The sequence below is a fragment of the Coffea arabica genome, chromosome 7c (genome assembly GCF_036785885.1).
Source record: "Coffea arabica cultivar ET-39 chromosome 7c, Coffea Arabica ET-39 HiFi, whole genome shotgun sequence".
NCBI lineage: Eukaryota > Viridiplantae > Streptophyta > Magnoliopsida > Gentianales > Rubiaceae > Coffea > Coffea arabica.
In genome coordinates this window covers 7,098,079-7,123,057 of record NC_092322.1, presented here as the reverse complement: position 1 = coordinate 7,123,057, position 24,979 = coordinate 7,098,079, and the positions used below count along the sequence as shown (strand labels likewise).

The following is a 24,979-nucleotide window of genomic DNA, read 5'->3' as shown; positions in this document are numbered from 1 at the left end:
TTCTCCTACATAAACACCGTATTTTAGTTCTTTTTTTGTTTCCTTAAGATCCAATAACTATTAATTGAATACAAAAAATATAATAGTTTCAAAAAAGCAATATATAATAGAAAATTAAAATTACAGCAGAAAATTCATAAAAAATTGTTAAATTTTTTATGCATTTTAATTTTTTGAATTTGTTAAATTTTGTATATTACTCAATTATTAATTATTAGATCTTAAGAAAACAAAAAAAAAAACTCAAATATGATATTTATGTAAGAAAAATAGCAATATAATAAAAAATAAGACAGAGAATGACAAAATTTAGGACAGAAAATCCTAAGATTACGCCAGAAAAGAGAAAATGTCTAAATGCCGTTCATTTCCCTAATTCCTTTTTTTATGCTTGGAGGTATTTCATTTTTTTTGTAAAGGTCGTGACGGGTTAATACTGTAACCAAGAGGGGGAGAAAAAGAAAATTACAAATGTAGGAGGAACTCCGCAAGAGGATACATCAGAGGTCGGTTCTGGTCGATCGAATTTACAACCATTAGAATAATTCTGCCTTCATGCATAAACAAAAGTTTCAATACTAATTAGCTATAAACCAATACTAAAGGGGTTTCTACTTTTCGTTGTTAATAATGGACACTGGCAGACAAAGAAACCGAAAAGAGGAGGGCAATAGCAGGAGGATTCCACCCCATCCAAACACATTTTCGACCTCATGTCATTTTCCCTCCGTTATGCCAAAAGCTCGAACCGCTACTAAAAAGTATTGCATCAAGTACAGTCCATCTGTTGCTCGACAAGTTTCTGCTTTCTCTGAGTTTCCAAGTGCAAAGAGAGCTTAGTGCACTTCATTCTGGTCTCTGCCAACTCCTTCTCTAGTTCCTCAATCTGTTGCAGAGATAGCGAGCAATGGTGAACACTGAGAGACATCACGGAAAATCCAAATGGAAAGAGCACAATAAACATTATGTTACTTACTGTACGTTTTAACTCATTTTCCTTTTGCCCGTATTCCTCGCACCTGCAATAATTCGAGTGCTCTCAAGTTAGGATATTTCATCCAAGAGGTTCAAGCCACTGGTCGGATGAAAGAGGACCAGTTCATATGTCAAGTGTATTCCAGATGGAACAACTTCAAAGGAATGGTGTAACAACTTGGACCCTCATTAAGGATCAGAGATCTTAAATAAAAGGGATCAAAGAAAGTTCCAGAGGTAGACATCGAACATGCAGAAAATGTATCGATGAAGTATTCCATGAATGAGGAGTAAGTGGAAGGTCAGAACTGTATTCCCAAACACAGTGCAAAATTGGTGGTTTGTGCTGGTCTCCAGAATTCAATTAGCAAAACCAGAGCCCCAGCAACAACTGCTTCCCATCATTTTAGTGGGCAAATGCTTCCTTTTAGTAGTCAAATTACATGTTCACCTTTTCCAATTTTGTGTAAGTTAAGGGGTATCCCCCACTTATTTACATCAGGAATAATCAAAGAGTTATTAACTGAATAAGAAAAATCTCAAGTTTTTCCGCATGCATGTGTGTGTTCTGCAGCAGCAAGGGTCGTTTAACTCTCTGACAATGATAGGTCCCCATCCACCATCTTACCTAGGGATGGCAATGGGGGCGGGTGCCCGCCCCGCGGGGGGCTCACGGGGCGGGGGTTGGGGCGGGGGGCGGGGGACGGGGGGAACTAATAGGCAACGGGGCGGGGGACCCCCGTCCCCCGCCCCAACCCCGCCCCGTTGCCATCCCTAATCTTACCTGACGTTTTTTCCTAAATTACAAGTTTTGGAAGTGTATAGAAGCTTTCCTGGACAAAATAACATTCCTAAAGTAGTTAAACAGCCCTGGGCATTCTCAGCATAACAGATAAATGCAAGCATTGAACCTGTGTGCTTTCAGTCCTGATTTAACATGTCCAGCCCCATCTTTTGAATATCCAACATAGAACAGCCAAAGTTTCAAACAAGAATTATAAGCAAAGCATGTTTTCAGTTAATTTAATTTATTTTTTATTTATATCAGCTATCTTGATCACTTTGGCATTGTCCAGCAGCTCCATCATGCAAATTTACTCCTTTTCCACTTAGATAACAAGGACTTATCAGTAAAAGTTTGCTTTTAGATTCCAGAAAACCAAGTTATAGCCAGTTTGAGGACCAATTATTGCCGCACAAACTGTTGGGCAAGCACGACACAACGACAATATAACAAGTATGCCCTGATATTTACCTCATAAACAACTGGATGTTCTCTTCACAAAGTTGATCGATTGATGCTACCTTGGATGGAGGTTCCATACTTCTTTCCTCTTCAAAAGATTCCTGCATCAAAAGCCATTATACCAGATGAACAAACAGGTCCATGCTGCAATGTAAAAACTTTTGGTAGACATCTATTATGTTTGTACAATGATAAGCACGCTAATTATTAATAGCAACACAAAGCTGCAATACATCAGAATTTACCACTAGTCTTGATATAATCCACACACATTAAGTATGTAAACAAACCAAATAAACAAAAAGGAGATCATGTATCACTTACATTTGAAAGGTCAACGACCAGTGGCTGTTCATGCATACTTTTACCAGTTTGCATAGGCTTTTGCATTCCAGCCACCTCACTTCGAGAAGACACCGCAGATTTGCCTTCCACATTATGCAGCCGGCTACGTTGAGGTTGGTATCCAATCAAGTGACAGTGACCTTTCCTGCATTTCAAAAATAAAAATAAAAATAAAAATCTAGAGATCATGATTTACTCCAGCTGTCACTTGACAAATTTTCATCAGGAAACAAAACTGCATAACCACCACTAGAAAATAAGCACTTCAAATGAGGAAAATAGCAGGGTTGGAGCAGCATCATTGACAACATACATAAATGAGCAGGACTTATGAATTCATAGGGGTCAAAAACTGAGGGTAGTCAAGCTATCTATATTAAATAGAGATGACTATGAGAATTTGCTGGGAACAAGATGAAAAGTACCAATAGTCAAATATCATTTGTTTAAGCCTCATCTCCAACTTCAAAAACAGAGATGATCTCTCAAAGTCCTGCTTGTCATGTGCTGGTTCAATGAAATTTGCTTCAAGAACTCCTGAAGAAATGTAATAATCAACAAATTCATGTCAGCAATCTAAACAGAAGTGTTAAAAAACAGTGCTTTTAGATTTTAGGCATACCCACAACACCATTTCCTTTGGATGATCCATCTGCAGTAACTTTCCAGAAAGGCTAAAATGACAAAACAATTCAATCAACAATTTGCCATACCACAAAATTGTACATAGAGCAAAAGGCACACCACACTGATCAAGAAAACAACTATGACTACATTACCTTTCCTGGCCAAGTTTGGGGGAGTAAGGGACAGCACATTGGATAATGAACAATGTAAGATACATAGAATATCCAAACAACAATTCCAGATACGCATGATTTCTCAAATGCAATCAGATGTTGATGTTCAATAGTTCCCAACATGACAAAACTAACTCAATCGGAATGATCTTTAGCATCAGTTCAGAAGAAATAACAAAAATAGGACAAACTTGTGGTAAGCGATGATAACATTTTGCAACCTGCCCACTCAATCGGAATGATCTTTAGCATCAGTTCAGAAGAAATAACAAAAATAGGACAAACTTGTAGTAAGCGATGATAACATTTTGCAACTGCCCTATAAATGAGAAAGCATACCCTAATGAGGCGATTTTTGTGGTACACATTGAATCCACTGACTGCAATTGAAGGCGCTTCTTTATTGAAGCCAAGGATTGTTGACACAGAGACCTAAATTCAAAACAGAGAAAAGTACAAAGCATAATGAACTTAAAAGCAAATTTATTCATTTCAATGCTAAAAAGAAACCAATCTGATTAATTTTTATTTTTTCAGATTTTAACATGCATGGTTCAAACAAAAGCATGCAACATTTGGCAGCTAAAGGGTTAACTTGAACAAACAATTTGAAAGTGTTAGCCTGCTTCCAATTAGAGAACAGTTAAAGAACCCCAAATTTATGATTTTAATCGATAAGGAAAAAGCAACTAGGAATGCCACAAGAGATGAGTGTGTCTTCCAAAGAGCATGTCATATGAAAAGATACCCAGATTAGTGCAAGTACATAATGGGCAGTTGGTGTTTGAAGCTTTGTCCTGCCAAATACAAGCGAATCAGTAATCGCCTGCAATAACTGCTCCACTCTCCAGGCCATGCCAATTACAAATAACTGACTACATCTTACTTCGCATAATAAAGAGATATCACCACCATTATGCAAAGACATCATTGCTGTAGATTATCAAATATATAAATTTTATAAAAGGAGATTTGGACCGTTTCCCACATGATAGGGCTTGATACCCATAGCATCTGGTCGTAGGTGATTAATTTAATGCACTACACTAAGCTTTCCCTTTACTCGCTGTGCCTAAATCTAAAATGTCTAAGTTTGTCTTTGAGCACAACTTTTTTTTTTTAACTGAACTTGAAAACATATGAAATTTGACGAAAAAGGAAAACCAATGGTGATTTCCAACAAGTCTGGTATATATATTATGAATAACATATACATGATAGTGCCAGTTAAATATTTCAAGAAAAAATTCAAGAAAAATCCATTGTTATGACATCAACATTCTTCTGAATTAGAACGAAGACTTCCAGTTTTAATCAACCATCTAAAACCTCAGCTTTTAATGGGGCACTTCAAAAAATTGCACCTATTTGCTTGCAAAACGTGTCAGTCAGATGATACCACTAAATTAATCAAAACACATATTTTAATTACATAGGATAACAGTTTTGATCATTAATCAATTACCATAGTGCAGTCTATCAGACAAATAAGTTTCCATTTACACATTGCCTCTTTCATAGGATAACAATTTTGATCATTAATTTATTACCATAGTACAGTCCAGCAAACAAATAAGTTTCCATTTACACATTACCTCTTTCGTTGCCCCAGCAAGTTGTGGCCTGTAAAAAATTGTTTCTGGATGCTTCAAGTCAGCCGCAATATCAAACTGTTCAACAGCCTTTCCCCGTAATAATATTTTGAACTTCATAAACTTCCTAAGGTACAGTATGGATGCATATGCCTGAGACAAAAATGTCATTGTCATTGGATGTATTCTAACAAATGTTAGTGGTAAACAAATAACCTAAACACAACAAACTGATAATCACCCTTAACGAGTACCGGATGCGATAGGAAATATGGGACTGCAGCTCAATTACTTGCTTAGTTGGTTTGAGCAAACTTCCCCGATTTGCTTCATCTCTCAGCCTTATATCCTACACATGTAGAAATGACATTTCTGAAAAAATCTAAAGGCATATTCCTTCAAACTAACAGCCTCCACTGGAGAGACGACAACATAAGACTCTGAACCCAGCCAGTATTTGTTTTGCATCAAATAATAGCCAGTAACTGTTTGGCATATTACAAGCATGACCTAAGTTAGACTGAAGTAAATGTATGTTGAACAGTATATTGTTTTGTCAGGCAGGGTTGCTTCAATATAAATACAATATGCAATGTCTCTTCCCATCAGTATAAATCAGATCGTTCAACCTTGACTGGAACTCAAAACAGCAATTCTTTTCTTTTTCTTGATTTGAAGCACAAATATACACTATACAAAAATGTCAACATGGCCAAAATTCGTTTTATGAGAAAATCATTGTAATCTAGATCAGAGCCTACAAAGTTGGGGGCCAAACAGAGACACTAATAGTTCCTTTGGGGCTTGTGCTTCACTCGCCAATGAAAGGGAAACTTGAATTCTTTTCTCTTTTAGTTCTCTGATCCATCACATTTGACACTTCAAGAACACCACGAATCATCAACTTTCAGCTCAAGTACTGCGGGGAGGGAGGGAGAAAGAGAGAGAGAGAGAGAGAGACCTCATCGTCCTCATCAAAATTTAATTCATAAATGCCTTCATCATTCAGCCAAAGGTTGTATATAATAATCTTCGTTCCATGTGATCCAATATCCTCAAACTGAAAACAGAAGCAGCAAATCTCAGCAAACACGAATATGCAATACATATATAAACACAAAATAGGCCATTGGCACTTATTTCTGAGTTGATCAGCATATAACAAGAATAAGGCCTGCCCAACATTGCTGGTAATAGGAGCAATAGAATTGCAGTTTGGCAAACGTGACTTTGAGGATCATTTTTGATCAGCTAACTTAGTAGAAGCTTATCCAAGTGACTCTAACAATAGAAACATAACTTTGACAGATAAATTACAGTAATCTCCATTAAGGTTCATGATAATCACAAGGAGTTCCTTTACTAAAGTTTTAAAACTAAACCGACTTTCTGAAGCATCATATCACATTAAACAAACTATTTTTGCAGTTAATACCATAAGACACTACTGGCGATACAAAATTGAAAAACAGCGATAGGTTTCAATTTTGATTTGTAAGAAATCTGATGAAAGGGGGGACAACTTTAATAAAAACAAATTTTTTTTTTGAAAACCTACAGTTGGAGTAATGACGACTAATGCAGTTACTAGCAAGAAGAGGCTTGTGATAAATGGACATGGCTATCTCAATAGAACAATCAACATTCGAACTGCAAAACTGCGCTGTCATGCAAACTGGTGAAGTTTAATTTACCAGCCTAATCTTGTACTAGTATATTCTGCAGAGTCAGATGCTTTTCAGTTTTTCATGCTTAGCTACCATTAAAAGACACAAAAAAAATTTAAAAAAAAAAAACCAATTGAAAACTCTTAACAGCGATAATTGTGTTTTCATTTAAATTTCATCAGGTACATAAAACTCAACCGGCAATTGTTAGTTTCTTATCAAATTGCAGATTCATTTTCGATGTTTTTTAAGCTGGAAATATTAATTCACAGAATCAAGTAACCTGTAGCATCAGATCATCCTTCGATGAAAAGGGAGACCAATCAAGGATGGTTTTTAGGTTGGCTGACCAATCATTGTGAGAGCTATAAATAATAGGTTCAGCCCAATGGTCCGAGATGTCAAAATCAATCTGCAAAAACATTGAACAAATGACATTTGAGAGAAGGGGGAGGGGGATATTCACATAAATTTGAGCATCAAAAAGAATGCATGTGACACAAGGAATTGTTTTCCTACCATTGGAACGACCACATCATCATGGCCAGTTCTCCGGAGAAACGTATAAGATAGAAGACCAATGCTTTGTGTCGCTCGGCTGGTAGAAAGCAACAAGAATTTACACCAAAGGACATAGGGAAATAGTTACCTTTAACAAGGAAAATAATGTTCACGCTGATTGGCATTTTCAAGAGGTATTAACTGAAAAATCCATGCTGCTCAAGTACACCAGTAATAGCTTTACACAAAACAGAACTAAAGTACAGCAATTATATGAACAAACTATAGCACTAATTAGTTTTAAAATTATGAACTTTAAATTTGAACCTAGTAACGTGTAATGTTTCTGGGCCCACACAAATATCTACCAGACTTAATTTTGTATGAAGTATCAGTCATTGCAGAATAAAGTAAGAAACGACAACTAGCCCCACAGAGTTTGGTTAAAAAGGACAAGAACAAAGACAAAAACGAGTGTTCATAAGAATTCAACAAAATAGCCCCCTTAGAAAATCTGTGTTTCCAATTGACCATCACTACAAACAATGCAGCCAGCTTAAGGTATGGAAACTTGTTAGAATATCATCACCTCGTCTTACTTGTATCTTCCTTTAGTTATTGAGGTCAAAAGGCTTTAAACTCACTCTTTTCCAGCCCTACTAAAAATACCAGAGATGCAAGATAAGATAGCAAATCATACCCTGACCGAGATGCACGACTAAAGACAATAACATCAGCTCCCAAACGCATGGTACTTGTCTTAAAACCATTACCATCTGCAACCAAATATACCACCCTTAAATGAGGATATAGATGTCATCAGCTGAGCAAATTATTATTAATGTTTTTTTGGTGGCCAAGAATTTTTATTATTTAGCATCAAAATAGCCAAGCACGTAGCTCAAGTTCTTAAGGGCCACCAACAGAATACTGCAGGAGAATCAATTGCTATCACACAGTTCAAAATATTAGTGCAGAGAATTTCCTGACAAGACAAATTCATAGAAATTTAGTCGCTGCCCACTGGATAAATAAATCTGGCATACTATTTGCACAAACTCACTAATTACATATCTCTCAACCTTATTACTCGAAGGACAGGATATTTGGCAGCACAACATTGAAAGTAGTCTGATACTGGATAAGATAATTTACCAGAGAAGCCAAAAAGATCATTGATTAGATCCTCATTCACCTAATTCTGCAGTTAAGATTTATTTCTTTCTGGTTTTAAAATTTCTTCCTCAAGTCATTGGATGATTTCATCACAAGCTCCTGGATGTGTTCATTAGTAGGTCCAAGAAGGCACATTATGGCACAGACTTCATAAAGGAACTCTACAAGGAGAAAATATAACATAAGGCAAGTCGTGAAACTAAAACAAAATATGCCAGTAATTACATTGTCCTATTGTAGTGTTTGATGTCTTTGAAGAGTAACCCAAGCTCATGCATTTCCGAATGCTTTCTGGATTCATTCCACCTCCATCATCTGCATACAAGAAATATTGAAGCTTCTTAAACTGTGGTCTGGAATCCCATACCAAAACACAATGAACTATACCAGAGGGGAAGACAAGCAATGGAAGAACACCTTGAAAAAGTAATGCAGGAGAGTTATCCTTCTTGTTGTAAATTCTGTCAACCTTCACAAAAGTTGCACCATTTTCTATCTGACATACAGGACCAAACAAATTTCACGCTCATCAATTCAAACAAAATTGATATCCCAACAACTTCAAAAGTACCTCTAGCTGGATCAAAAATTGAACAATTAAGTTCATCCTTGTTTTTCTCTCCTATCATGTATCGCATATAAAAAGGAAATGAAAGCAAGATTAAGTTTAGTTAGATTCTCGAGGAAGAAGGAATAGACTCTTTCCCAACAGACAAGCACTCAAAAATTTGTCTCTAGAGCTGACCCACATGATCCATAAACTACTAGGATAGAAATCGGAAAGCCTATTCCAACCAACAACCCATCTTTTTGAGATTCATTTCTATGCCATGCAAGAGATCGTCAATCATTAGCTCTAATGCCACCGTTTCCCCAAAAGAGATCTTTTAAACTGGTTGCAATTGCCAGACTAACAAAACCTGGCACCTGTTATGTGAACATATTTAGACCAAGCATCAGACTTGCGTCATAATGTTTGGCTACACTATTGAAAATCTGCGACTGTCCACAGGAACACGAGCAATGGTCAAAGTAGAAAGTCATTAACAAATCCATTCACAAAATTAGCTTCCAGACACATCCAAACAAAGAATGCCGACTGCATCTGAAGTCAACTTCCAACCTTTACCACATTGCCAACTTAAAAACGTTAAGCCATCGATTTCACTCCTTTGGATGTAAATTATAGACATAGTACAGAGCAGAAAACGTAATTACCTCATCAACTGCATTGTCGAGAAGCTCAGCAATTGCTGCAAGCACGTACAAGTAAGTCACAAAAAATTAGATATCAAAGCATATAATTGACCGAAGAAATGGAAGCACAGTCGCAGAAGTAGTTTATCTTCTGCAACATTCCACATACGAGCTATTCTACCCATCAAATAGTTGAAATTCAACTATAGTGGAGCATTTCTTGTCATATTTTCCATGGCTATAAGAAAATATATTTTTTGTAAGTATGTAAATCGTGAACGGAACTAATCCTGTAGTTCGATTGCATAAGCTGTAATACTGCTTCCCTTCAACTGAATAACTATAACAGATAAATGTACCTCCAAAAGCCCATTTATGCGACGTCGCGTTTGAATGCAAAAACTTAGGATGCACACGGGCATGTTCCAAATCACCTATCAAGAAAATCATTTTTTTAACTTCCCAAAAAAAAAAAAAAAGAAGGGAAATTGACGGTGAGCAAATTGACCTTGTATATAAGAGCACTTTGAAGGCCCAATCTCGTAGGCCCCTGCTTTCCAGAAGCTCCGAGTGTCCAGTGGCTGATAATTGGAGTCCGGTGGAGCAAGTACTACGGGATTTTCAAGTTTAGGCGCTCTAAGTTGCAGCTGCGCGTCGTTTATTGGTTTGTAGATGTTATTGTTGCTGTTATTCAGGTTTCTGTGGCCTCCCGCATCTACAACAATGGTGGCTTCATCGTCGCTGCTGTGGATTTCAACGACGTCGACAGGAGCTTTCATGTCTGGTTATTTCCGGTGAGAAGAAAAACCGAATTGCTGAAAATCGCAGGATTTTTGGAGGGTTTATTTACGGAACAAAATTCTGAACAGTCGGAGAAGGGCAAAGGTCGGTAACTTGTCAAATTAATCGGAATTGCAAAGTTACCCCTTTCGAGTTTAGTATTCAATTTTGTGCATAATCGATTATCGGTGCATGGCCAGTTACAAAACTATTTGGTACCAAACTTCACGTGGCATAAGAGGGAGAATGTATTTCGAGTGAAATGAGTGGGAATACAATTATAATCCTTTATAAATACAGGTTGCAGTTTTGTTTTGTTTTGTTTTTTTTAAAAAGAGTAGGAATGTAATTATAACCAGAGATGAAAGACTAATCATAGCACATCGGTCTTGGGAGTTGGGGTTTGGGTAGTTAAGTCTCTTTGGGAGCCTTCAAAAGTTGCCGGCTTTTGAAGGATTTCTCGGGGGTTTTAGGATTGATTGTCGAATTCTTACTTTCGTAAGAAAATGCAAGAAAAAAAATGAAAGACTAATCATAGCACTCTAACTGAGCATATTCAAGGAAAAATCACTTGAAATTGTGTCTTTAATGAGTAAAGACAATTTAATAAACTTGTCTACTTTTAGTTCATCTTGAATTCGGAAGGCATTTTGGAATTTCAAGATATTTTCTTTGTTGAAATTTAGATGAGAAAGAAATTTCCTTTATCTCTTAATATGTACACTATCTTTGGCACAACTTTATTTTGATCATATTATCTTATTGTTTAATAAAAAAAAACCTTAGCTTGAATTTGATTTAGTATATAAAAAGCCCAATCAAACATATCTAAACTCAACTAAAAAAAAAAGCAAATTGAAATCTATTTAGTGATTATTAAATAAAGTGTAAAGAAGATATTGTGTGTGTTTGGATATGTTACTATTTGAAAATTATTTATATTTGTATTATAACAACGTCTTATATTTTTAATCATTTTTTTTCTTTACATATACCACATCGCAATAAGTAATTATTTTAGATAATATTTCAAATAATATTATTAAAAGTAACAAAGCTTATATTTAATGAAAGTTTAATTTTTGTTTTTGTTAAAACTTTTTTAACGCTTCTAACATTTTAGTATTACCCACTTGCCCCCTCGAAGAATAACACATTATGTCATATCCTTCCTTTTTTTTTTTCCTTCTTTTTCCCCTTCATTTCACAAGTCAAATGAGAAATGATCCATTTTGTACAACAAGATATAAGGGTTAAAATTGAAACACTAATGATATATTTTTTACCCAATTAATAATAAATACTTACACTAATTTTGGAATGGATGAAAAATGAAAATATGACACTTCAGTGAGATGAAAGGAGTATTTTCTTCTTGATTTTTTTTCCCCTCCATTCCACAAGTTAGAGGAGAAGTAATCCACTTCGAATCTTATTTGGGATCAAATTGCACAGTTTCGAAATTGAGGCATCAGAAAAGAAGTGGGCAATTTTTCATTCTACTTTATTGATTATACAGCGAAGATTGGCAAAGGCTGAGCCATCAGCGCGCAAGACGGTTGGAGAGTAAAATGCCTGTCAAACTCGAGTGCATGGTTTACAAGCTGCGACATATTATTCACAAAAAAAGAAAAGCAACGTGCCTCGTCTCGGCTTGTACAGGAAAATCCTGTGTAAAACTTCAGCAACTTTTAGCGATTCAACACCATTTCCACAGGCTGAAGCAACTTTGACCGCTCTCCATCGCTAATTAGTCAAAGGTCATCGTCCATCTGCCATTATCTATACTTTTGTGTCTTTTTTTTTTTTAGTAAAAAAGAGCTTTTTTTTCTTCTGTTCCTTTGGATCATTGTTTATGTATTTGAAAATTGGGAAAGAAAAAAGTTTTTAGGGTTTGTATTCTAACGATATTTCCTCAGGGTTTCAGCATACATTTGAGTGCTGGATGCTTGTTTGATGAATCAACATGATTGATTTAAGTTAGGTCGAGATATGCAAAACTAAAATGTTTGGGTGCGGTTACTTCATTTTAATTTCGTTTTCCTCATAATTAAAAATGCTAGCTTTACGAAATACTAAACAGTGTTAGCTTTGAATTTGGCGCTGAATGCTCCGGGATTTTTATTAGTTTTTATTGCGCTCTTGGGCAGCATAGCAGAGGATGCTTAGTAATGATTGAAAATTTCTGATTTGAACAACAAGCTTACTGAACAGAAGGAAGATAATAAGTTTAGAGTTGGCTATTGCATCCGAAAATCCAATAGGTTGCGCTGAACTTTGCTTTAACTGCAACTTAGTGTGGTGGAAAGATTTTGTCTGTTTTAAGTCAGTTTCAGAGGAAAACAACGAATTTGATGGAGGAGATATTGCATAAAATTTCTGGCATTATATTGGTGGATAGATGTTCATCATGATTTATTAATTGATTATCTTTTTCTGTGCTCTCCTTCAAAAAAATCTGTTCTTTTCAAACGAAATTACATGAAACGCCTTTAGAGCCTTTGAAACATGGATATAGTTATTCTACATGCTTTTTGTACACACTTGATGAACGACAACTAGCTGCTGCCTTGTTAACAATTAGGCCATGGTGTTATTTGTGCCTGACTGTTGCATGGTTGATGGATATGGCTGTTGAACATGCAAACGGTTTATCTGAACCAAAATGGTTTTGTATGATGGCTCGATTATTTTGGTTTGGTTTAAATCTTAATTTTGGGAGCATGTTTTCTTTCATTTTTCAGCTCCAGTGATGGAACCAAATACACACCCTCAGCACACACTTATGATTGAAGAAAATGCATCCCACAGCATGGAAGTTGATCCAAAAAGAGCAAGATTTCCATGCTGCATAGTTTGGACACCTCTTCCCTTGCTGTCATGGTTTATTCCCTTCGTTGGCCACCTAGGGATTTGTAGAGAAGATGGAGTTATCTTGGACTTTGCAGGGCCAAACTATGTTTGCGTGGATAACTTTGCATTTGGGGCACCCACATGCTATTTCCAAATAGGCAAAGACCAGGTATACCTCAGTATTAGTTTCAGGACTGAAATGTACTAATTGCAATAAACAGTGTTCTGTATGCTTTTGTCTCTCGTGAAATGGCAAGAACCACTTCTGATGCATCTCTTGTGGGAGCACCTCATGATGACACTGTCTATCGTACCTTTTAAGAGAATGACAGTGCTAAAGGGCCCTAAGCTCTGTAATCCCATCTGCAGTTTCTGACTCTTTAATACAGCTTTCCAAGTAGTGATTCAGCAACGTGGAGTGTTGCTAACTTTTGGTTGTTATTGAACATCTTCTAACTTTGTTTTGTACAAAATCATGGTTGCCAGTGTGGTTATACCCAGTACTCTGCTGCATATAGCAACGAAGATGGATATCAACATGATGAGCCTGGAAGAGGTGCATTGACATGGGACGAAACCTTGCAGAAGAGTACCCAAGAATATCAGCACCAATCTTACAACATTTTAACTTGCAATTGCCACTCGTTCGTAGCAAATTGTTTAAACAGACTCAAGTTTCGGGCTGGTGGGTGGAATGTGGTAAATCTGGCTATTTTTATGTTCTTAAATGGAAGATGGGTGAATAAATCATCTATTCTGAAGTCCTATCTACCATTTCTCATAGTTTTGGGTCTTGGAATCATCTTTGGAGGAGCAACTTTTCTCACTTATTTGGCAGTCTTTGTTATTCTTCTCATAGTTTGGTTTGTTGTTGGCACTTATTGCTTCAAGAAGCTAATTTACGTGTAGTTTTTTCTTTCATTATTATTCTTATTCTTTGTAATATCCTTGGTATTTGTGCTATTAGCCCCCTGTATGATCTTCTTTCATTTAACCGATGTAAGATTTGCTGTTTTGATGTTAGTGGATTTATTGGCTAACATAATGGTTGAATTAACTTCTTAACACAATTCTTTGTTTAGATCAGATATAGTTGTTTTAGTATTAACACATCTGTTTTGACATTGCTGTTCTGGTGCAAGAATACAAAACTATCAGATATTTGTACTCATGGTAAGCGAGTCTATTATACTGGTCAGTCAAGTCCTCCTCAAGAGAGGCAGGGTCTTTATTATGGATTGACACCTGGTGTTTTTATGGCACATATTCTGTATGAGTAGGTAGAAGCAAACCGCATTGGTACAGAGATTTGGACATGGTAGACAAAGGTGGCTTCTGATCTTAGAAGGCACATCCTATTGCTCCTTTCATCTTCTTTTTTCTTCAGCTTAGTATACAAATCTTGGCAATTCTTAAACCTTAGAAGAAGGGGCTTCTTTACCGTGTAAATTTTTAGAATCTGTCTTTTTTACTTGAACCTCGAGTTTCTCCAAACCATTCTAGCTTTTGCTAATTTTCGAGCATGTTCCAATATTCTTTGTGAGCCCATTGACGTTGAGGATTGTTTTTTTTTCCCTTTTTCCCCCACTTCTCAAGGACTAGACGTAGAGCGCGTGTCAATCAGAAGCCAATGAGCATTAGTGCATGGTATCTGCTTCTGCAGTTTCCTTCGCTGCAGCAGCGCTCCGGAAATTCCAGAAGGGGAAAAGCAGTGCAAGAGACAAACGCCGGACAAAATGACCCAAAAAAAAAAAAAAGAAAGTGAATATCCCCTTCATTTCTCTCAAAGTTCTGCAAAGAAAAGTATAGCACAATTTGTATTTTTACTTTTTCGAGGGGTTGCCAGTCGGCGCTGATGACATATAATTATTGCTATAGCATGATTATAGATGGAGCAACCCGTGGAAAGATTTCGGTATTGCATTTGCCTATGCCCTTTGTACGAACGAAGGATCACCATTGGGTAAGTTTCATTCGTCACTAAATGCCCGACGAGATGGCCCTGACCTGAAACAGCCACGCTGCCCTTTTCACAATTCCTGCTCTATTCCTTCGTCCGCATGGAGATGTGGTTGACAGCCCACTATAATTGAAGTGTTCGGGTTGGAATTGAATGGGCCATGAGACCACGAAAAAAGCTTCTAAACGAGGGGAGATTTTGTTCGCTTCTAGTCGAGTCAACCATTTTTGCAAGATGAAATCCTTCTGCTAAGTTGACCGACCAGTTGGAATGTCTTACCATTTCCTTGTTGTATTGTATAATAACACTCTGTAATAATAACAATGAAGTTGTTAATGTCTGCCCAATAACATTAAGGTACGCACTGAAAGTGAAAGAAGAACGGAACCAAGAAGCTAATATGAAAACAAGAATGTACTTGGACATGTCCGCAAAAGCTCGGAAGCATCTCTTCTTTTCTTCTTTTGCCCTTTTTTGTTTAGCTCGTGTTGGTGATAGAGAATCTTTACCAAAGCATCTCTTGGTATTAGTTGTAAACCAATAAAACATGTTCCTCAACTTTTGACGTTGTTCCAAATTTAACTAATGGTTCGCAAATACCCCATAGGAACAATGCACCAAGACCGTTCTTTTTTAGACCGACACTGCACGAGGACTTTTTGACTTTTTTTTTATAATGACAATGCACAAAGACGTTACAATCCAGAGATTGCTCGGTAATTTTAAAGATTTAATAATAATAGCGGGTTCAATTCTGTTGTTTGTATGTTCGTTTAATAAGTTAGCTTTTCTGCAGTGTTCAATGTTAGAATAGGAATAAAAGTAAGTGTACGTGATGACAAAAAAAAAAAAAAATTAATTAATTAAGAGGGTCTTGCCATGGAAAGATCCTCCTCGTCATACAATGACACATATCATCCTTAATTATGGCTGGCGCCAGATCAGAATCATCGAAATTTACCGTTTTGGAAATTTCTGGTAAATACGTAATTAGCCCGCAATGGCACAATCTCCGTCCACTCCTAACTCCCTACTTAACCGCGTAGCTTTTCTTGTTCGATAAGCATAAACAGAGATACAAGAGCGAGCGAGAGAGGAGTTTATTATTTTGCAGAAAAACACAAACCAAATTATCTTGTAGAAAGAAAGCGAGAAAGAAAACTATGGCGGAAGAAGGACAAGTGATTAGCTGCCACACTGTTGAAGCCTGGACCGAGCAGCTCCAGAAGGGGAACGACTCCAAAAAGCTGGTATTTTTTTATGTTTTCTTTTCTTTTTTTTTTCCCTGGAGTCAAGTTGAAATTTTCTTTTGTTTTTGGCAGATTTTTGTTCTCGGCTAAGAAATGATCAATGATTCTACATGGCTTGATTTCGATTTTATGCTCTGTAATTTTTTGTGATTTTTTTTTCTTTTCTGAGTTTTGTCTTTTGTCTCTAATTTGGTTTAGAATTACTGGTCCTCTTTTGCAATTTTGATTACTTTGTGGTTTCACTTGGATAGCGGATCAGATTTTGCATGCAGGGTTTAGATTGACTCCGATATATCTAATATTTAATCTGAAAAGGTACTAAGGTATGTTTTAATAAATTTTGTTCCCTTCGTCTCGGTAATTGTCGATGGCTGGTTGTTGTTGTTGTTATGCCCTTTTTTTTTTCTTGGTACAAAATGTTATTATGCTGTGATATAGCTTATGTATAACAGCGATCATATTTCAGGGCTGGTTCAGTCCGTGTCTCGTGCTTTTAAGCCATAATTGATGATTAATTATATTCATAGTTTATGAGGCCTGAACGATTGGACTGGAATTTCATGCTGATTTTGATTTGGTAATGCTAAGATCCCTTTTTGTTTTTTTTGTTCAATTGTTCAACCAAAAAGAGCCGAGGGCTCATGAAATTTGACTAGTTTCTTATTTAGAGGTTGTTTAACCATGCAAAATTGTTGTTTCGAGGTCAGTACACGGATGAAGGGAAACCACAGAGTCTATTTGTTGTCTACCTCATAAAATAACTCGGAGTAAATATTGAATTTTCATTTGAGAATTGGAAAAAAAAACATGGAACTTTGTGTAACGGGACAACATCGCATGCCAATCTGCATATTGGAAAAGTTTCTTCAGTCCCTGCAATTCCAGTTTCCTTGACATACAGTGAGTGCTCTGAATGCAGATAGTCGTTGATTTTACCGCATCATGGTGTGGACCTTGTCGCTTCATTGCTCCATTCTTGGCTGAATTGGCAAAGAAGCTGCCCACTGTCACCTTCATAAAGGTGGATGTGGATGAGTTGAAGGTATAAGAAAAACATTTCACCATTATGTTTTGAACCTTATTCTTGCACAATTCATAGATGTGTTGTTAGGTCTGTAGTTCCTACAAAAGTACTTTTGGTTCAAGTCGCTGGATTAATGAGTATCAATTCTATATTTTCCTGTTGTAGTCTGTTGCTCAAGATTGGGCTGTGGAGGCAATGCCGACTTTCATGTTTCTGAAGGAAGGGAAAATTGTGGATAAGGTTGTTGGAGCAAACAAAGATCTGCTGCAGCAGAGTATTGCTAAGCACTTGAGTGCTGCTACTGCTACTGCCTCTGCCTAACGTGCTGTTCCTTCTCTTAGAGAGGCATTAGCCTTGGATGCGCTGCTAGATATGCGTCATCCTCTAAATTAGACGATGGGCTTTGCGTTTGTATTTTGCAAGTTATATATTATCTCAAAAAAATGGTTTTATATATATCTCATAAACAAGAAGCCTTGTTGTTACTCTTATTTTGGCCTGTTATGCTAATCGTTTGTCATCAGAACTAAGTTTCCTTTTATTTTTCCGAACTTGGTTTGTTGGGCAGATATGCCATGAGCCATAATTCATCCAGAGGCTTGTTATAAAACCCGAGATTGTAAAGACACAGTAGTAATATCCGACGGTCTTGAAGAGTTGGAACAGGGGAACAATTGGAAAGAGAACATTAAAGTCCATACTAGGATCCCTTCCTAACATGAACCTGTGTCGGGGTTAAACATTCCCCACCGTCACGAACAAGCTTAACAATTGCACTCGGCAAATGGCACGACACAGATGAAAAAGAAATCAGCTTCCTGGTTCCATTTCCGGCTAAAAGGGAAAGAGATCAGGGCTGAAATCCGTGGGAAACTCTCTTCGGAGTTCCTGGAAACTATGAACTTGCCTACCTAGAATTGACTACCTTAAGGGATGCTCCACAACCAACTACCAACTTTTCACAATTGATGCATGGGAAATCTCACCCTTAATGAAGAAAAATAAATCAATCTAACTATTAACACACTGTGTATGACTACTTATTCTCCTACTACTTTCTCACTCTCTTTTCCTCTTGCTGTGTAGCATGCATGTTAAGTTATAGGTGCATATTTGATCCTATTTTTGCTATGCACCTCATTAATTGTGATAAGTAAGTGTAGAACCCATGGGAGAACAGATTGCTTCGACTGACAACCGCTTCAACACCTTGGGGCATGGATCCTGCCCAAAGTTGCTATTCGAAATGGTCACAGAGCATCTTTGTCGCCCTAGGCACCTCTGCAAATATCAAGCAAGAAATAGGAGCCATGCAATCAATCAATGGGTACAAGCTTTTGTAGTGAAAAAATGGAAAAAAAACAAAAAAAATCAGAAGTACCCTCTCCATTGTGGTATATGATGTAGGAGCATGGCAAGTTCCCTGCTGGAAGCTTCCACAAGTTCCCATAGCAGTCCCAAAGCTCGCAAACTTGATTGAGGAAATAGATTGGCCAGGCGCACAATGTAGGTGAACTTTGGGTTTGTGAAATTCTTCTGATCTTCCATAACTCTCAATGTGCCAATTCTTAATGGTGGGGTGATATTCTGTGATATCTGCACAAACAGAGCTCACCGTTCGCTTCACAAGAGAAATTCTTGTGGGATCTCCGCCAAGCTCTTCAAAAAGCACCACTAGATTCTGCGTTGGTTTCAGCCAAGACCTAGGCACATGATACCTGGAAAACACCTCTTCACTGGTTAACAAAGTAGTGGTAGATTTACCTTTCAAATATCATGAAAGCTATGCATCCACTTCTTGCATGTGATAGTGGAGATATAATTACCATCGCTGAGTTGGTTGACCGCAGCCAAGTTGACACTTTGGAGGACGGAAAGTGCCAGTGTAACTGCATTCGTTACAATTACCGGTGGCATATGCAGTCCAATATCTTCCAAGACTCTGGCCATTAATCCACACTTGGCCTTTGCCCATACTGCTCATGTCCAAAGCCAATGGCTCATCACCGTCAGGTGCATTAAAATAAGCCTGCAATGGTGCAAAGAAATGATTTAGTTTATATGTTCTGCTTTCATGGGTGCTTAAACTTGTTCTGTGAATCGGCATCATACGTACCTTATGCCAAGTTAATGGTTGCTGCTTTTGTGCAATTAATGAACCCTGCATCCACTCTACAGAGGAAATTCCGGTTGGAGAAACAAGATTCATAGATTCTCCTTTAAGCCCCACCTGTTAAGGACAAATCCATGAGATGAAGTTTCCTCAACTAAAAGGAGCTGTTAAGAAGCAGAGATGTGAAATGCACAACCTGATAGGTCCATTTCGCCCATGACAAGTCCCATTTTCCTTGATCAAGCCCATGCAATGCCACAGGACCCAGTATCCCAGTGTTCCATGTCTCAAAATGTCCTCCCACATTCTACAAGAACAAAGAGATACTGCAATTGAGAGATGATACCATATTCCTATTGAAAGCAATATTTAGTTTGACATCATTTTTTCATTAGCTCCCTTTAGGCGATCAGTAGCTCTACACATTCAATTCAATCACATTGCTCTAACCATCCACTTACTGGTTTGTGCTAAGTGACATAACAAGAAGCAGCATTTTAGTCGTAGGTTACTGGAATCCTGAAGTCCATATTATCTTAGGCATGTGCCCTTACTTGGAGGCAATAGGTGGTTTAATGGATCACAATAAAGTAGCATCACCCATGCATGTCTAAGAATCAGCGGATCTTGTTTAAGGTAAAATATATCTTCCATTTAAGTTTGATGTAAGGACTTTAAAGACACCTCTATGTACTAAAAAGGAATTGGTCAACAAGCTATGCAATATAGAAGCCAAGACATACCAGGCCCACGTCAAGTAAAATTTCACAATTCAATAAGAGCTCAACTCATTACATTTTCTTTCTGGTTGTGGACTAGTATACCGATAATTTCTAACTCTCCAGATATATGCAAAATGCAACTTTAAAAGGCAAAGTCTGAAGCTTGTAATCCCACCCCAGAACTTATAGATGAATGATTCGTCCTTATACTTTTATCGGATTCATAGTCCATTACTTCATAAACTTCAGCCTTCAGCGATTGATACAAAGACATGGGCAGGAAATTTACAGCTTAAATCAGATACTTATCAAGCAACTATTTACCACAGGAAACAGTCTTTAAGCAAATGCTTCTGTTTCTGCTTCCTGGGGCATGAAACACCTGAAATCCAAGCAGTCAAAATGATAAAGGTGGCAAAAATAACTTACTGGCAGTCCAACAGCCACACTAAGCAGTGCTATTTTATTTGTTCCAGCATGAAGATTGACTTTTTCTTTAAACGTGAATCGCCTATTCTCCCTAGTCCCAAAAGCAGAACCTGCATAAATGAGCAATCATAGTCAGCTTCAACGAGGGCAACAACTTAGCATCAGCACATTCTGGAAACCAATTGACTGATGCTACGTACCTGAAGGTTGCCCATTGATGAAGACATGCAAAGTATGACCTGTTGATTCCACAATGAGAGTTGGGAGCTCTCCCCCACGCAGGAAGGACTCAGATGAACCAATGTTGACACTGCAGAAAAATAGAATAACCATCATCATGATCAAAGAACAGAATCTTGATACCTGGAGATACAATTCTTGCCAAGACAAGCAATTTTGTGGAATAATATATTCCTTTCTCAACTGATAAATAACCAAAAGAATCTTGAGCAAGGACATTAAGCTGATAGGTTTTGGACACGGCTAATTGGGAATTTTAAAGTCAATGCTTAACTACTGCAGATATTCAGTTTCTAGTATTTTATTACCTTACTGCTCACGTGATGATTCATGGTACAATAATATAGGAAGAGAATCATAGACAGTCAGACAGATGTGCTTAATTGCTTACCCAAAGAAATTATTTGTGAAAAAGCAATTAGAAGAGGGACCAGCAAAAACAGATATTGCATAAACTTGTGACAGAAAAGTAAGAGCAGCATAACAATTATATCTTGAATACCTGTAAAGCTAGTTCAGGTGTCAAGAATTAACTTACCTAGTAATGTACCAAAGATAATCAGTAGTGTCTCTAGTAACATTTATCTGCTCCAGAAGTCCAGGAGCAGTAAACGTTAAGCTGTCATCCGATGATGTCAAGTCCTCGTTAAATGTTTCCCATGAGAACATCTCACTATTGCTAGGTTGCATTTCCATGTGGGATGTTTGCACTCCAACCTGTGAATAGCGAAGCAGAAATGAGTTAATATCTCCATGCAGGCTATGTTTTATGAAGAATAAAAGGACACCAAACTTATGCATGATCTAAGATCAGTAAGCATATTTTACAGCATATGATGAAAGATCAAAATTGGTTATTCTCCATACTTTGGCCGTATTGAAAACCACATTTCTGCAATCAGGGAGGATGCTGATGGACCAAGGGGGCAAAGAGTAGTGCATGTTATTGAACATCACTCTTGCTGCAGAGTTCGTGTCGTAGTTTGCAAGAAAAGCTGCACAATCTCCTGCTTCTGAAGAGAATACATGAGCCTGGAAAAACGAGTTTTCAGCAAAAATCATTCCAAAATGCAGAACTGCCTGAAGCAAATTACATGAGTGGAGAGTAGCAGAGTTTAAGTACCTGTTGAAGGTTTCCCAAAGAGGTAACAGTAGGATCTGCTGAAACTAAAGCTCGTTCAGATAGCTTGATAGCCCTATGAAGCTCTTTCAGATGACCATATTTTGGTTGCCTGATCAACCCTGTCAAGTTGAAAAGCCAATGATTCAGCTGAAAATCTTGCACTCAAACTTGTATGTTGCTACATATGAAGAACATTCATAAATAGGATATCAAAGCCACGGCACTGTGGTCAAGTCGCTTATTGTCTACTGCATGCTAATACCTAGTGGCTCATATCATTTACATCACCCGTTTCCACTCTTAAAACAATGTTGACTATTTTTCACTCATAGATAGTGTTACCCTGGGAAACAGACTAGGGTTATTTAAGAATTAAAGCAGCAGTCAGGAGGCACATCAAATGGAGCACCCTTAAGCCCAATAACATTATTAACAATGACACTGAGAAGTTGAATTTTCTGATGCATAGGACTAGAAAATTTACGAAAACAGTAGCAAGGACATAGAAGTTAATATTTCTCATGCTCACCATATTCATCAAGTGGAGCATCATAATCATAGCTTGTTGCGATGAATGGGCCTCCAGCAGACCTTCCAAAATTAGTACCTCCATGGTACTGTACCACATTGAAACAAAAACTTTATTATTTAGAGTTTCGATGTCTTGCCACTAAAAGATACGACAAAGGAGATTTTGTCACAGCCTCTAATGAGTTAATAACATGACCAACCATGTAATAATTGAGAAATGATCCACCCTTTTGTATGAACCGGGCTACTGCAAATGCCAAATCTTGAACAGGCCTCTGGTGAACTGGTCCTCCAAACTCTGTAAACCTTGTGTATCATTTAAAAGACAAGTCAATGTGGGCTAAATTTTTGTTCATTGGAATCAGAAGGAAAATGATGCTACATACCACCCGCTCCAAGCCTCAGTCCAAATTGTTGGTTTGTATGGTTTGTTGGGAGTGAAAGAATCACAATAGAAACCATTGCACGTGTTTATCTGTCAGCATGGAGGAGAATTATTTAAGTTCTTCAGGCTGAGCATACCAAAACAAGGGTTCAGTAATTAATATGAATTTCGTCTAAATTTCCTCTTCCAACTGCAGATATGCTAGCATATAGAGTTAGATCTTTAAACTGCTATGTGGCATGTAACTTAACACATGATTAAGTTGTACCAGAATGTTTTACTACCCAGCTACTGTACTACAATTGAAATGTATGCGTCCTTCACTAAGTATCATAAATGATGACATTCATGCCAATAAATAAAAGCAAGCTCTAATGCTAGAAAAGCCAGTACATAAACAGTTGACTGTCACTGCAATTGGCTTTGCTGAGCATAATGACTTACCACTGGATCTGGGGCATCTTCTTCCTTGCACATGACCCAGGGGACCCCTGTATTTAGTCCCACAGCCATATTTGCAGCCCAAGTCATATACTGATGAGCAGGAGCACCGAGTACTTTAACTTGGGGGCCATATTCATTCTCAATCTGCAAAAATAAGAAATTCACTAAAATTAGTATTACCAGCAAGACCATTAACTATAGATAAATAATATACCCAAACATAAGGGTCAGGCATGGTAAGCGTATAAATCCCCAAAAAAAAAAAGTTGCAATGCTGGAGACCTTATAAGGATTACCTGAGAGAGTATGATAGGGCCACCCTGGCTCTCAAACAGATTTTCACTCTTCATCAGTCTGACAATTTTCTCGGTAAACCGTTGCATGTACATCTGTCAAAACCATGAACTTAACTAGGTTTACATGAAAAACAGCAAACTCATACTTCGTTAATACAACTACTCCATAAATTTGTGTTTAGTAGCAACACAAGCAGATCGGTTATAAGTGATTCTGTTAAGTGTAGGTGTAAACTGGGACTCCAACTACTTATATGAAAAGGGGGAAAATGCGGAAAAGCAGAGAAATTAAACGGAAATGCTATTGAATTAAACCTTGAAAGGCTCATTATCTGTTCTGAAGCTAATGCCTGGGACATACTTCAGCCAAACTGGAAATCCTCTGCATGCAAAGTAGAATGAATGTGTTGAGATTGTAGTGCTAAAAACCCCTTTAGATGCAAAAAAATTATGTGAATGCTTGTATGTCTATGGATTTAAATAGAGATCAGAGAAAATTTTGAAAACGGTACCCGAAATTCCATTCTGCACAAACGTATGGGCCAATGCGAAGATGAGCATAAAGCCCTGCTTTCTGGATGGTCTTTATGAACCTCACCAAATCGTATCTACCTTCAAAGTTATACTGAAAATTATACATGACACTACACGTTAAAAAAGCACAGCAAAATTGAGCAAACAATAGAAGACCGACTGAGAAAACAGCCTACATTGCCAGGGGAAGGCTCGTGAACATTCCAAAAGACGTAAGTTTCAATTACATCCAAGCCTCCATCTTTAGCTTTGTTTATCAGATCCTCCCACATCTACAAACATTACAACAGCCAAAATCAGCATCCGTTGACAAAAAAATTTCAAGAAACACAAAAAGTTTATAAAATTAAGTACCTCAGGAGTGCTTCTGGGATAATGTATAGAACCAGAGATAAGAATTCTTCTTTGCTCATTGATGACGACGGCTTTCCTGTCATAACTCACACCGGACTGGACAAACTCAGCACCCAGAACCACCACCATGCAAAGCACCAAAACCCACTTGGCGAATTTGTTCGTCTCCATCATTGAACCTCCAAGATCGAATCTTTCACTTGGCTTCTGTACTTAAATCAGCGCATATATTTTTCAGGGTGGAGGGAAATTTAAATGTACAGCGAAAGAATTGAGAATTCCAAGGCCAAGAGTTCAGAGAGAGCGGATAGTGTGTGACTGTGTGTGGTCAAGTTGGTGTTGGTCTCAGTGGGAAAAAGGGTCAGCAGCTAAAGTACCCATTTTTCTAGTTTGGACAACACCACTGTCTGCACTGAACTTTCAGACTGAGTATCAGCAATTT

At 37.5% G+C, this 24,979-nt stretch overlaps 4 protein-coding genes across 4 annotated transcripts; 2 read left to right on the top strand and 2 right to left on the bottom strand.

The window, feature by feature from the left end:
* Window positions 1-474: 474 nt before the first annotated feature.
* LOC113698901 (protein MICRORCHIDIA 2) lies at window positions 475-10,504 on the bottom strand. The gene is made up of 18 exons (XM_027218856.2): window positions 10,008-10,504; window positions 9,859-9,933; window positions 9,521-9,555; window positions 8,720-8,798; window positions 8,528-8,617; window positions 7,827-7,902; window positions 7,145-7,223; window positions 6,909-7,037; window positions 5,920-6,018; window positions 5,200-5,307; window positions 4,962-5,111; window positions 3,706-3,798; window positions 3,189-3,240; window positions 2,992-3,103; window positions 2,546-2,711; window positions 2,231-2,322; window positions 977-1,019; window positions 475-886 (listed from the first exon to the last, which is right to left on the bottom strand). Exons 1-18 carry the CDS (start codon window positions 10,276-10,278, stop codon window positions 770-772), a joined length of 1,866 nt encoding a protein of 621 aa, XP_027074657.1. The 5' UTR covers window positions 10,279-10,504; the 3' UTR covers window positions 475-769.
* Window positions 10,505-11,898: 1,394 nt separating this feature from the next.
* LOC140010762 (protein RTE1-HOMOLOG-like) lies at window positions 11,899-14,155 on the top strand. The gene is made up of 3 exons (XM_072058153.1): window positions 11,899-12,039; window positions 13,024-13,301; window positions 13,619-14,155. The coding sequence occupies exons 2-3, from the start codon at window positions 13,032-13,034 to the stop codon at window positions 14,039-14,041; spliced, it is 693 nt and encodes a 230-aa protein (XP_071914254.1). The 5' UTR covers window positions 11,899-12,039; window positions 13,024-13,031; the 3' UTR covers window positions 14,042-14,155.
* A 1,744-nt stretch (window positions 14,156-15,899) lies between these two features.
* LOC113699069 (thioredoxin H-type) lies at window positions 15,900-17,892 on the top strand. Its single transcript, XM_027219131.2, has 3 exons — window positions 15,900-16,342; window positions 17,262-17,384; window positions 17,532-17,892. The coding sequence occupies exons 1-3, from the start codon at window positions 16,256-16,258 to the stop codon at window positions 17,685-17,687; spliced, it is 366 nt and encodes a 121-aa protein (XP_027074932.1). The 5' UTR covers window positions 15,900-16,255; the 3' UTR covers window positions 17,688-17,892.
* A 91-nt stretch (window positions 17,893-17,983) lies between these two features.
* LOC113699068 (beta-galactosidase 3) lies at window positions 17,984-24,979 on the bottom strand. The gene is made up of 19 exons (XM_027219130.2): window positions 24,538-24,979; window positions 24,360-24,455; window positions 24,162-24,274; window positions 23,965-24,031; window positions 23,650-23,742; window positions 23,354-23,497; window positions 22,911-22,999; window positions 22,725-22,830; window positions 22,523-22,610; window positions 21,994-22,112; window positions 21,738-21,902; window positions 21,409-21,587; window positions 20,831-20,940; window positions 20,631-20,740; window positions 19,676-19,786; window positions 19,483-19,596; window positions 19,193-19,395; window positions 18,748-19,084; window positions 17,984-18,647 (listed from the first exon to the last, which is right to left on the bottom strand). The coding sequence occupies exons 1-19, from the start codon at window positions 24,709-24,711 to the stop codon at window positions 18,507-18,509; spliced, it is 2,559 nt and encodes an 852-aa protein (XP_027074931.1). The 5' UTR covers window positions 24,712-24,979; the 3' UTR covers window positions 17,984-18,506.